Source organism: Myotis lucifugus, unplaced genomic scaffold, assembly GCF_000147115.1.
Source record: "Myotis lucifugus unplaced genomic scaffold, Myoluc2.0 scaffold_182, whole genome shotgun sequence".
NCBI classification, from domain to species: domain Eukaryota; kingdom Metazoa; phylum Chordata; class Mammalia; order Chiroptera; family Vespertilionidae; genus Myotis; species Myotis lucifugus.
In genome coordinates, this window is record NW_005871230.1 from 2,146,900 (window position 1) to 2,160,832 (window position 13,933).

The 13,933-nt window shown below is 43.2% G+C and overlaps 1 protein-coding gene and 1 non-coding gene across 3 annotated transcripts in view; one reads left to right on the forward strand and one right to left on the reverse strand.

Moving 5' to 3' along the window:
• The window catches only part of NPNT (nephronectin), an 82,913-nt gene that overhangs the window by 6,752 nt on the left and 62,228 nt on the right, over positions 1-13,933 (reverse strand). For both annotated transcript variants that reach the window (XM_023760457.1, XM_014462500.2), the window contains exons 10-11: positions 6,297-6,383; positions 4,816-4,914 (exon numbers count right to left, since the gene is read on the reverse strand). In XM_023760457.1, coding sequence (XP_023616225.1) covers positions 4,816-4,914; positions 6,297-6,383 — 186 coding nt within the window. The remainder of the gene's footprint in view (positions 1-4,815; positions 4,915-6,296; positions 6,384-13,933) is intronic.
• On the forward strand, positions 2,104-2,210 carry LOC111827543. Its single transcript, XR_002831155.1, has one exon. It is a non-coding gene; the product is annotated as a U6 spliceosomal RNA (small nuclear RNA).

Below are 13,933 nucleotides of genomic sequence, written 5' to 3' on the forward strand. Positions count from 1 at the left end.
TTCCTTGCAGCTAGCAGTAGCAGACAGGGCACTGAATCAGCCGTCTTTAACCCATGATCCCCAGCGATCAGAGTTCCAGGAAAAGGGCCTCAGGTGCAGCCTTGACATCTATGGAGAAGGGTGTGTCTTCAGGGCCACCGCTCCATGCCTGCTGTGAATCACCACATCTGTTGACAGCACAACTTTCCATTCCTTAGAGCAGTGGTTCCCAACATGGGGCACATGCCCCACAGGGGGGCAATCTGATTTTTAAGGGGGGGGGCAATTCAAGAATGAGTTTTTAACAGTGAATTTTTTGCATTTCTTATGGTTCTAGGGGCATAAAAGCCTAAGCGACTGGCCAGCTGGTAGCTATGATGCACATTGACCACCAGGAAGCAGATGCTCAGTACAGGAGCAGAAACCACAGGCATGGAAACATGGAACAGACTGATGAATCTCAGAGGGGAGAGGGGAAGGGGGAGGGCAGGAAGAGATTAACCAAAGATCTTATATGCATACTAGAGGCCCAGTGGGGTCCCTCGGCCTGGCCTGCTGGGATCAGGCCAAAACTGGCTCTCCGACATCCCTCAAGGGGTCCTGGATGGTGAGAGGGTGCAGGCCAGGCCAAGGGACTCCACTGGTGCATGAATCCATGCACCGGGCCTCTAGTAAATATATATTGTGACATATTTATGCATTTCAGTTCTCTATCATATGTTTTGAAACTTTATTTGCTATTTTTTCATATCACTTCATATCATTTTTTTTAACAATTTCTTAGTGATTTCTTCCTCAGTACTTCAACTATCCTTTCATTCTTTTATTTTTCTCTTTTGTGGATGCCATGTTCTTTGGAAGCTTGTTTAGACCAAGTTAATGGCCTTTTAGGCTTCCTCCATGTGAATAGGAGTTCACTTTTTGAATACAGTAATAAGAATTATGTGTCACGGGGGGAGGGGTGGTAATCAGGATTTTAGAGATGTTTAGGTGGGACATGGCCAAGAAAAGGTTGGGAGCCACTGCTTTAGAGGAATGTATTAATTTCACTATCTCACAATTAAATTTAAGATTGATAAACACAATCCAATGAGCTCAAGGGAGGGCAGCTAGCAAATGCAATCATTTTACAGCTGTTTCTCAAAGTTGTAAATTTATTTGAGAATTTTCTTTTCTTGGAGATATTAGCATAAAAGGATATTTGCATTTCTGGATCTTGGATAAGAAATGCATATTAAAATCAGTCCTAACTGTGGAAATCCAACCATATGTTCCTTTTCAAATGGTATAATTTAGATAGAAACAATTTAGAAACAGCTAGCTTGGTAATTAGAGAATTCACAGATATAATTCATTAAATCGCTTAAATTTATATACATACAACCTCACCTAAAGTTCCTAGAAGAAAAAAAGGCATTCTTCCTAAGAAGCTTAATTAGTATTTCTCCATCAGTATTTGGTTAGAGTTCCCCACCACAGTCTAAAAAGCCCATCTGCAATGCCACCTTGATCTAGGCCATGCAATCCTAACCCTCTTCCAATCCCCTGCCCTCCTTCAGTCTCCTGTCCATTTTCCAAGCTGGAGCCCTGCTGCTCACTGCTCTCCTGTGGATACCTGGGCATTCCATTCTCAGTCAGAGGCTCTCAGAGCTGGCAGAAGACGTTTTCTAACCCAATGCTTATCCAGTGCTCAAAACATCTTACCATATGTTACCACTGACAGAGAGCTCCTTACTTTGAACAGCCTGAGCTCTTTTTAAACAGCCCTGACTGTGGGGAAGTTCTGTAAAGAGTGAGCCAAAGTTCATCTCTCTGTAGTTGTCACCTACTGATCTGACTTCCATCCCTTTGTGCTCACAGAGCAATGGTCACAGACGTCGTCAGTCAAGTACAAAGGCAGCCCGGTTCCACTGTTTCTTCTCCAGGCTAAACACTCTGGTCCCTCCCCCTGCTCTTGCACAGGCTTTGGGACCCCTCTCCACCCAGGTCTTTCTGAATGACCGACACTTATCTCTATTCTTCTCAGACAAGAAAGAACCCACCAAAATGGATTTTCTATTCTGGGAAAAAAAAAGACCATATTTCTTGGGAAATGACCCAACATTTTGGCAGTAACAGGGTTCAGTGCTCGCTTTGGCAGCACATCTACTAAAGTTGGAACGATATAGAGAAGATTAGCATGGCCCCTGCACAAGAATGACATGCAAATTTGTGAAGCGTTCCATATCAAAAAGAAAAAAAAAACATAGGGTTCACTCACTGATTTCATTATCCACTAAAATGATAAAGTTTTGCACACTTACTGCTGAGGCACTTCTTCCCCTCCCACGGTAGGTTTCTAGACCATGAGCCCTACCTTGCATTCATCCTCATTAGATTTTACCCTCTTCAATGAGACCCGCGGATCTAATGTTGTGGAGCTGGGGTGTCAGCACAGCTCCACATGTTCTCCTCTGGCTTCGTGCCATCCAGTTTGGGAAGCCTGCCTTCAACAGCCAAATTCAACAGCCAGTTCATCCCAGTCACTGGTAAAACCCTGGAGCAACCCCAGAAGGTCACGCACACTTCCCCAGGCGCCATCCAGGCACACCCGGCAGCCACCACTGCCTTTCCATTGGTTCTGTGCTATCACAGCCAAATCACCATTTCCAACATTTTTTATGCCATTTTAATTTCCAATCCTCTTCTCATTTTTCTATCAGAGGGCAAGTGGAATTTGGGTCACAACAAGTCTAAACATTTACCTATGAGATGAATAATAAAAAAAATGTTTAAAAGTACTAAATTGGCTCTATAATATGTTATTGAAATTCTAAAAATCAATTATTTTACTATCAACATAGACTACGTAGATGTGTAATGAATTCTTTTGAGTTTATTTAGCATACTAACAGACTACTCTCTCCAGTGTATTTTATTTGAAAGGGTTATTCATTATGACCATGAACATGCATGGCTACTAACGATCCTTTCTTTGGTAGCAAACTACTTCAGGTCAGCGGTCAGTTGAATCCACAGGCCTGAGATCTGCTCATGGACCATGTGCGCTACCATAGGAGATGGAGGCCAGTCTGTGAGGGAGTGAAGACCCCAGAACACTCCTGGCCGTTCCGGACACTGAACTGCCTCGGAGGCTGTGTGGGCAGCTCAGAGAGGTCTGGATGTGAAGTCCGTTCTTTTGCTCCGTGGACTTAGGAAATTTATGTCCACTCTGGGCCTCAGTATTTCCTTTGTGAAATAAAAACAATATTTAACCTGCTTCACAGGGTGGATAAAAAGATATTAAATAAAATTAATGAAATGATGAATGACTCAAGACTGTAGTAGGTAATCATTAAATGTTGGTTTCTTTCTAATTCACAGATATATGTGACATTAATAATACTAATATTGTCCTAATAGTCATAGGGATGTAAAGTACAGGATAGGGAATATGGTCAGTAATATTATAATAACTATTAGTATGTATGGTGCCAGGTGAATACTTGAATTATCAGGGTGATCACTTTGTAAATTGTGTAACTGTCTACCATGGCGTTATAGCCTGAAACTAGTGTAAAATAGTATTTGGCAACTGTAATTAAAAAATAACATTAAAAATGTATAATAATATTGTCCTGCTCAGAGTTAACCAATGAATGAGAGAGCTAACAGGAGAGAGGGACTGCTTTGTGTGTATGCACGCACGTCGTGAAAATAATAGCTAAAAGAAATCTAAAAAACCCATTTGAATTTATAGAATATTCATATTTTTAAAAGCTTACCTCAAATTCTCATTGTTCAATATTTGTCTAGTATTTTAATCTTAGGGGATTTAATGAAATATTTTAGACTAACATTTTAATACCTTTCTACTTGCGATGTGTATCAAGGATTAGCACCAGAGGTATCCCCAAGGAACTTGCTAGAAAGGCATCAAAATCTACATTTTCACAAGGCCCTCAGCTGATTTGTACCAATGCTGAAGTTTGAGAATAACTGGTTTAACAGAGCATATCCTCTCTTGAGTTAACTTTTGTGTGTTTTCTGTTCTTCTATATAATACTCGGAATGGTATTTAACAACTAGGCTTTTAATTAACAACATCCTTTTTAGTTAACGATATACTTTTTCTTCACATATTGTCCCTTTCATTTCTAAATCTAGAAGCAGAAATATAAAAAGAAGTCAAACTTCTCATCCTTTCATTAAGTTGACATCATCCATAAAAGATTCAATTACTGAGGGGAGGGGAAAAAACAACATGTAGCTTTGCTTCCTGGAACAAGACAACAAAACATCTTGCAAGTACTAAAACTTTAGATTAGTAGGAAGTGTGCAATTTAAAAGCCTGTTAATTTTCCAAGGAACTATGTCTAAATCCACCTTACTATAAGAATATTCTTTAGTGGAATAAATATGGTCATTATAACTAATTTATCTAGCATCCAAGTTAGATTGACATTTTTTTCAAAGAGGCATTCACAACTTCACAGAAATTTCAGGCTCCTTCAACTATGTCTCAAATCTTAAAAAAGTGAAAAACTGCATGATTGAGAAAACAACTAAGAACTACTACCATGGCTGATGTACTTCTTTTATACTTGGGAAAGGGGCACGACAAGTAAATTGAAAATTATAAGTTAGAAAAGCCCACGTGTTTTATTTACCAAGCCTTTTAGTGAGCTACTCGCCTTCCCATAATATAATTCTAGTTGACAGCTAACAAATGGACTATGAATGCTGGACAACATCTCTCTTTACCCTCTTAGAGATGTTACAGTGCACTTGACTAGCAGAACTGGGCCTTCCAAGGGGATCAACCTGAAATGGGTCCTAGAGTTAAACTGGGCTTACCTGCTGGGTCCCTCACTGGTTCCCAGTGCAAGTCACTGTCTTTCTCCCTGATCCATCCGCAAAGCCCATGGTCAAAATTGCAGCTATGTATCAGGACACCTGCAAGAAAATGACCAGAAAGGCGAGTAAACCACAAATGAACAACAGAAACGCACTTGTTAACAAGGTTATCGGTACAAGTGTTCTCTCCTATCCACACTTCACTAACCCACCAGAACTTATCTCCAGGAGATCAAAAGGGAATCACACGAATCCCTTCTCAGCACAATTGTGCCTGTATGCTCAACGGTAAAAACACAGCACACAAGTGTTGCCAATTACGACCTTTTACATCATCACTTAAAAATATGATTTCCTCCTCATCCTATCCTATATAATAAAGAGCTAATATGCAAATAGTTGTCACACCCTCACGTCATCACACCCTCACGCCATAACTGTTCAGACCCTCAACACTGGGGAGAGAGGAATGGGGACCAGCCAGCTGCAGCCCGGGAGAGGGACAAGCCACCCACCCCGTGGTCCCAGGTGCCTGCAATGGTGGCCCGGGTGAAGCTGCCCACCCACAGTATGCTGCAGCTGCGGCCAGTCCGGGCGAAGCTGGCCTGGGTCCTGGGTGCCTGCGGCTGGCCAGAGGGAGGGAAGCACGGATCCCGGGTGCAGGGCGAGGCAATCAGGCCAGTAGGGGAACAGTTAAGGGTGATCAGGCAGGCAGGCAGGCAAGCAATTAGGAGCCAGTGGTTCTGGATGTGGTCCTGGATTGTGAGAGGCAGATGGACATTCCCCGAGGGATCCCAGATTGGAGAGGGTGCAGGCCGGCTGAGGGACTCCCCACCCGGCCTCTAGTAATTTATATTAAATGCTGCATATATATATATATATATATATATATATATATATATATATGTAAATTTTTTTAAAGGTAATGATGACTTGTCCTAGATAATCTGGCTCAGTGGATAAAACATTAGCCCAAAGACTGAAGGGTCCTGGGTTTGATTCCAATCAAGAGCACGTACCTTGGTTGCAGGCTCAATCCCTGATCCTGGTCAGGGCATGTGTGGGACGCAACCAATCAATGTGTCTCTCTGCCTGTCTCTCCCCCTCCCTTAGACTCTCTCTAAAAAAATCAATGGAAAAATATTCTAGGGTGAGGATTAACAACAACAACAAAAAGATAATGACTCAATTACTTGTGCCCAACTGATAAAACAGCAGAGGAAACCAAGTTGAAAAACAAAAGATCTATAATTTTCCTAGGTGTAACCTTACAATCTGTAATTTAAAAATTATTTTCATGAAATGGAGGAAAACAATAAAATGTCATTATAACAGTAGTAAGAATATAAGTGTCTTGGGGTGGTAAATATACCATACAATATACAGATGATAAGTTGTAGAATTGTACACCTGAAACCTATATAATTTTATTAACTAATGTCAGCCCAATACATTCAATTTTAAATAAAATAAGTATCTACCTGGATCATCCTTTGCTTCATCATCTGCACTGACTCCTCTTTCAATTTCAAATATTTCAAACAAATCATTTGAAGGATGCCGTGGAACTGTAAGAGAGAGAGAGAGAGTTTTTGAGAAAAGGGCAGTGCCTTTCACAAGGGGCAGGGGAGAAAGACCTGGGCACCCACTCATCTGGAAGATCCCAAAACTTTTCATTACACTTCACGTGAACATCCAGGAAGTTAGTTCTGCAGTGATGTATACGGTAACATTTATCTGTGTACAAATAAAAACTGGTTTTCATAAGTTTTTAAATGTCAACATAGAAACACATTAAAAGGTTTTCATCTGGAAAACACATTTTAAAAGAGTTACCAATTTCGAGTAACATATTCATCTCCATGAAATTCAAAATTGTGCCTCTATAAAAGATACCCTGTGAACACCAGGTTGAGGATGTTTTGATGGAAATGCCTGCCACTGGGGTGAGTGGTTTGGTTTTCTAACCACAGCACCCACTCCCCTCCACGAGCTCTGCACACTGGTGCAGGCTCATCTGGCTTTCTTACCAGGGCTGGCCTTGCTGAGGCAGGGGCCCTGGCTCCTTTAAGAGCAAATCCAAAGGCCTTGGTGCAGCATTCACAGCTCCCTCTCCCCCCCACCCGGCCCCACAGTGCCCAAACATGCCATTCATTTTCAGTCTCTGACTCTGTCGAGAGCTTGGGAGGCTCTTCCTGCTAATTAACCTGCCAAACTTTCTTCTTCCTTCATTGCCCGTGTAAATATCTTCCATCATTGCCCAGTGTAAATATCACCGCCTGGGTGAAAGCTTTCATGCCCCGGGCAAATTAAATTCCCCACCCTGCCCCCCTGCTGTAGTTCAGACTCCTGTTTTTACACCTCTATTCCATTTTTTCATAGACTTGCAGTTATTTACACACACACACACACACACACACACACACACACACACACACGTGTGTCTGTCCCTCTGCTAGTCTCTGAGGTCTTGGAGGACATCAGTCATGTCTTATTCATGCGGCATTTCCGGGGCCTGACCTGGTGACAGGCACTCAGTGTTTACTGAACAAATGTGAAGATCTTGTCAAGAAACCCATGCACTCTGTCAACCCTTTTCCTCACGGAAACAAGTGGGTCAGAGCTTAATTATCCACTTTTAAAAACATGGATTCATTTAAGCAATTAGTTGCTTGTTCTTTTAACATGTATTTGCTTACCACCCATATGCCAAGCACTGTGGGAGGCCAAGCAGACAGGGAGAAAGGGGTGGGCCAGTTCAACAAGGACCTGGCCCTCATGGAGCCTGCACTCGAATGAGAGAGGCAGACAAACTCGAAGACCAATGAATACCACAATTCTCAGTGTTGAGAAGGGCCAGGAAGGAAAACACTCGATGATGTCATGGAGAGTGACAGGTGGGAAAGGGAGTGGGAATGGGGGTGGTGGTGGAGGGGAATTCTTGGCCAAAGACCAGAGAATACTCCCTGTTCTTTGACAGAATTTAAATTAATTAGCTCTATTTTTATAAGGCAGGGAGTGAAAGATGTAGAACACCAAGGAACACACATTAGTCAAAAGGGTTCTTTTTTGACAATGTTCCTATTATTTTTAGCAAGAATTTTAAAAATTAATAATCTCATAATATTTACACTAATTTCCTAAAAGCTTATTGCTTTGATTTTTGCCCTGTTTGTTTCAAAAGCCAGACAGTAAAGCCCCTCACCTTCCGCCTCACACACTCACATATAAGCAGCCCGTGAAGAATAAAGAAGAGAAGCTAGTTCACAGACAAGCTCTTAGGGATATTACCTGATCACAGGTGCTCTGGGGTGAGGCAAATGCCCTCCCTCTTTCACACCCAGATGACTGACAGCAACGACATCCAATTATAGCTTTCCTTTCCTTGTTGAGGCTCTGAGAAGGAGTCTGTCTACTAGAAATACTACAAAATTGTAGGCAATCACACTTCATTTCTCATGACAGAGAAAGTTAGAAAAACTCTACTAGGACCATCATTTCTTTGTTCCCTTAATCTTGTTGTAACTTATACAAATTATCTCTGGATTGGAATAGCTCCAATCTTAAGGTACCATATTTTAGGGGCATTCTGCTAGCTTGTCAGCTCCCTTTTTTCCAGATGAAGGATTGTCAGATGGCAAGAAGTCGAGGTGGACGGGGGAGGACCGCTCCAAGGTTTCCTGGTGCAGGAGGACTGCTTTACGAAGGGGGATCAAGGCGGTCCTCTCTGAGGAAGCACCCTTTGCATGGAGAGAGGAAGAACATGGAACCTTCCAAGAAAAGTATTGGAGTAGGAGAAGAGGGAGCATTTCAGGCCTCAAGTACAAAGAAAGCGCTAGAACAGTTGGAGCAAGGCGTTCGCAGTGGCTAGAGGATGCTGAGAGACAGAGAAAGCGGCAGAAGAGAAAGGAAAGGCCCAGATCACACATTTGGAAAACAGCAACCCAGAGAATTAGTCACCCAACAACTTGCTCAATGTCAGATGCTCCATTAGTATCTTAAGCACTGGGTTTCCAAGAGCTATTCAATTCCGCGGCGGCTGATCACACACACCTTTATTTTCATTCACTGGGAAACGTTCCAAGGAATCTGGAGACCTGAAGTGCCCGGCAGCTATCAGTTCTTAACGTGGCGTGCGCTCTGCTCTGTAACTCTGCCACAGTATTCAACCTCCTTCCTCACACACCGCAGTCTGGACTGCTAACAGCGTCCCACTGCTGTGCCAAGAGAAGGCACACCACCCATTTCATTCCCTGGTACAGTTTACCATTTATGTGAAAACACTAAGGGAAACAAGCAGTGAGGGGAAAATCAAGCAGTAGGATCTCAACTACGTACAAGAGAAAGGAGGGAACAAACCAAAAATTTAGACTAGAAAAAAAATGGTAAACAATACACCCATAGGCTAATCGTGGTGGTCTGATTATTGGAAAGAAAAGATATTTTCTCATTTGTTGGTTTGCAATTCTAAATTTTTAACGTTGTTTATAAAATGAATTTCTACTATGAAAAAAACTTACCTAAAACATTGCAAGGAAGGAGACGTCTATCAGAACACACACACAGACCCGGCCCCATGGCAATTATGTCTGTTACTTGTGTTTTGTCTGCTCAGAGGACTCTGAACAGAGTCTTCATACCTGTTGTTGAATATGAGGCTATGAAATTGAAATGCATTTGTGTAATCACTGCAAAAAATGATAATTAAAATAAATGACTAGCCATGCCCCAAAGCACAAAGTATAACCAGGAGAGATGCGAATACATGATTTTCCTAATTATCCTTCCCTGCATCATATTTGGGCTAACAGTCAACTGAAATATATATAAACAAATATCAACTCTTCTCTGCAGCTGAACCATTCATTCTCAAAACTAGAATGGTATAATTTTAGAGGTAGAAAAGGATAAGAGAAATCCAACAATACCATTCCTCTAGCATCTTTTCGTCCATCCTCCCCCCTCTATTCCATCCACATGCTAATGCAATCAATCAAGGAAGTGAGCATCCACTGGGTCCCGGTGCTGGGCTAAGAGCTTGTTGTGAAGCAAAGAGCATGCTTTTGCCTTCAGAGGATCTACAGTCCAGATGTGAAGACACATCTAACCATTTCCCCAGGTAATGAGTGCTTTAAAAGTGAGGTAGAGGAAGCTATGTGAGCATGGGGGTGAGGAGAAGGGGATAGCAGGTGGAGGACGGATACGTGAACACCTCTGAGAGGTGATGCCTCTACCGGGGCATGAAGGATGAGTTCCTGTGAGCTGGCACCCTAAAGAATGAAGGGGTGTGGGACCGAATGCTCATTACAACTGGAGTGCTCACAGGGGAAGAAGGGTACCACATGAATGAAGCTGGAGATGCAGGCAGACTGTGCAGGGCCTTTTAAAGCTCCGTAAAGATTTTGGACTGTATTCTGGTAGAAACCGGGAGCCTCTGGAAGGCTTTAACACAGGAGTGCCAGGATGAGGTCCACCATTCTGGCTGCAGCATGTGGAACGCACAGGGGGAGAGGATGTCAGAGGGCAGTTAGGACCAACATTAACTAAAGAATTCATCTTGAAAACGTTCCCTCAACATTTTCCTTCCATTGGTCAATGTTCCACCTACACAAAATACCCCATGCCCATTGCTTTTTACAACTTTCTGTTTGAACTAAAAGAAAGGAGGTGTCCAGGCACGGGAGGAAGGAGCCAGGTGGATAAAGACCTGATGGGATGGGGTTTAGGGGCCCAGGATGCTTCCCTAACACCTGGGGGGCCCTGGAACCTGTGAGGATGGACCACACAAATTAGCAGGACACTTCTTTTTTTAAAAAATTTTTTTAAATATATTTTATTGATTTTTCACAGAGAGGAAGGGAGAGAGATAGAGAGTTAGAAACATCGATGAGAGAGAAACATCGATCAGCTGCCTCCTGCACACTCCCCACTGGGGATGTGCCCGCAACCCAGGTACATGCCCTTGACCGGAATCGAACCCGGGACCCCTCAGTCCGCAGGCCGATGCTCTATCCACTGAGCCAAACCGGTTTCGGCGGCAGGACACTTCTTAAAAAGAAAGTCTGACCTAGTGTTTTCTATTAAACATATTTTCCCCATGAATATGATAATTTTAATATATAACCCAAGTTCATAAATGAGGTCTCCCAGAGTCATTTTGTATATTTTACCCAAAAAGCACTAAGAGTAAGCACAGTGGAGTAAGTGTAAATATTATCACACACACCTCCCATGGCCAGCCCTCTCCCAAAGGGTAACTACAACAAAGTGTAAACAATAGTAAAGGTAGGTTTGCAAATTCTGTTTAGTGCTTGGGTGGCTCCCCTGACATGACCCAGGCTGCTTCTGGCATTTGTTGAACTAAAAGTTTCAAGATAACAGTGTCTTAAATTCTACGCTTGGAGGTTTAGTTCATTGAAGGAGAATGGCGCACACAGAACTTTTCTAATGTTCGGAAGGCTCGTTCTGGTGGGAAAACCTGGGGAGTTTTAAAGACTACAGTGTGGGGCTGAATGATAAGGATTTTATGGGGCAGCCCCTCCTCGCTTCCCCTCTCCTTCCCTCTCTTCTCCTCCCCTCCCCTCTCCTCTTCTTCTCCCTTCTCCTCTCCTGCCTCACCTCGCCCCTCTCTCCCCCACCCCTTCCCCCATCTCAATCTGCATTACAGTTTTAAATGACCAGTGAGAAGCAAACAAAAGGATTGGGAACAAGTTTCTAAAATTTCCTTAACCACTTTAGAGAAAATTCTTTGCTACCTCCTGATTACAAGGAAAAAAGGAGAGGGTTGCTGGGCTCCACAGAAATAAGTTCTTGTTTGCCAGAGCTTTCATGCCGCAGGAAGAATCTAGGAAGTTCACAAGCCACCTTTGGGGGAAAGGTACATAGCAGAGCTGGGAAAATTAAATCTCTGGTGAAAGGTGGAACACAGACACAGCTACTCAATAATAAGCCCAGTTTTTGTGACTCACCTATTTCTCCTTAATCAAGTTTCAGAACAACTTCAACACTGCCCACGAGAAGGAACAGGTCTGAAAGATGGTTCCTCTGCACGTGTGACCACACGGATGGTAATACAACTTTTTCAGATTAAGAGCACTTCACAGGTTTTGTTCTCTTTCTCTCTCTAAGCCAAAGGAACCCCTAAAAGTTAGGCTCTTTCAGGACTGAGTCCCACACACCTGGACCCCAACTGATGTGCTGGGACCTGGGGCAGCATGATCACCTGGGGGATCACAGAAGCCCATGGACTGTGGGGGACAGGTGTCAATGCCCTCAAGCCAAAATAATCACTTTAAAGGAAGAAAGGGAGCTTTTATTTCTGATATTTGTTAGACCCATCATGTAAATGTTCCTTGTAGACCTTGTCTCTGAAAAGGCTATTTGCACAGCAAAGCAGTTGAGGCAAGGCTGTCTCTAACATTACAACTGTTCAACCAGGTACTAACACACCTAAACAAAACAGGAGAGTCCAATTATTTGGTCACAAGAAAGAATATATGAACTCTCAGCTTTCTATTTTCATTTTGTCTGCTCACCTAATAGCCTGCACTTGCAAATCAACTTGTTTCAAAGGGACCTGGTTAGCCAAAAATAACATTAAAATTGTAATGAACCATAACAGAAAGCATCAGAAAAATATAAACATTGAGGGCCAGAACACAAAATGGGGCTGTATTTTTCTGAGTTAAGTAGGCAATGCTATCATTACCATATAAATGAATTCATTAAAAAAAATCTGATTTCTGCCTTTGGTCACATTCACCAAGGACTCAATTTATACTTTCCAGAGAAAACTATTTTTTTTCTTCACCAGCCGCCATAGGATCCAATTAAAATATAAATCAAACATCTTGAAAGCTTTCAGAATTCACAGCACCAGATCCTGACCTGTAAACATTGACAACTCACTCCTTTAAAACACTAGCAGAAACGTCATCTTCAGGGGATGTCAGGCATCTCCTCGGGGTCTCTGTAGGCCTTGCTGTTTACTAGAAACCAAACTAGCTTGAAGACCTCTTCACCCCTCGGCAGAAACAATCTTTTTACTCATCACCACAGAGAATCAGAAAAGAGACCATATTTCCATGACTGAGAACAATGTGATCACAGCAGCCACACACTCAGATCTGTTGACGGGAAATGAGAGAAAGAACCTGTGCACAGCTTGCAGCAAAGCAGCACTCAGGTAAAAAGGAAACACTCTTCTTCCTCCTGCAGGACACCTGGAATGTCAGCACATGCTCCTGATCTAGAATAACAGCAACAGCGAGTGTGCTGTGTGCTGTGGCCACTCGTAAGGGGACCTGGTCCGTATTACATTATATCCTACAAGAGGCCCAACTCATGGGATTGGTGCACCGGTGGGGGGTGTGGCCTGTGGGGATAGGCCCGCTGTGGGAGCACTGCTCATCCTGATCAGCCAAGCTGCTGGGGACCCGCCCTCTGAGCAGTTTCTCCAGTGGCTATGGACCCACCCTCTGAGTGGCCGCTCATCCTGGTCAGCCGAGCAGCTGCTCCTGCTGTGGGAGCACACTGACCACCAGAGAGCAGCTCCTGTGTTGAGCGTCTGCCCCCTGGTGGTCAGTGCATGTCATAGCGACTGGTCGACCAGTCGTTCTGGTTGTTCCACCGTTTGGTTGCTGGGCTTTTATTATATAGGGTAATCTTCATCTGCAACACTTTTCTCCTTGACTTTCCATGAGCCAGATGCCTCATGCTACATTTCAGGCATGGTTGTTGCATTTTTAAATGCCCCACATCTGGCTGATTCTGTCTCCATTGAGGACAGGGTTCTGCAGGCCTGGACCTGCCATTTTGGCTCTCCGGGCCCTGCTACTCAAAGTGTGGTCAGAAGTATGACCCGTGAGCTTGCTAGACATGCAGAATCTCAGGTCCTACTACAGCCTCACTGGGTGGGTTTTCATTTTCACAGGATCCCATGTTTCTTGGGCACATAGTGCAGACTGAGCAGTACTTCCCTAGACAGTACGATGTAGTAAATGTATTAGAGAGATTAGGAATCTACATTTTAGATAAGCATCCTAAGTTAGTGTGGTTCAAACAAGCTATGCCAACAATAAAAAAAAAATGCTTCCTGGGCCAAGTGATATTGTATTCC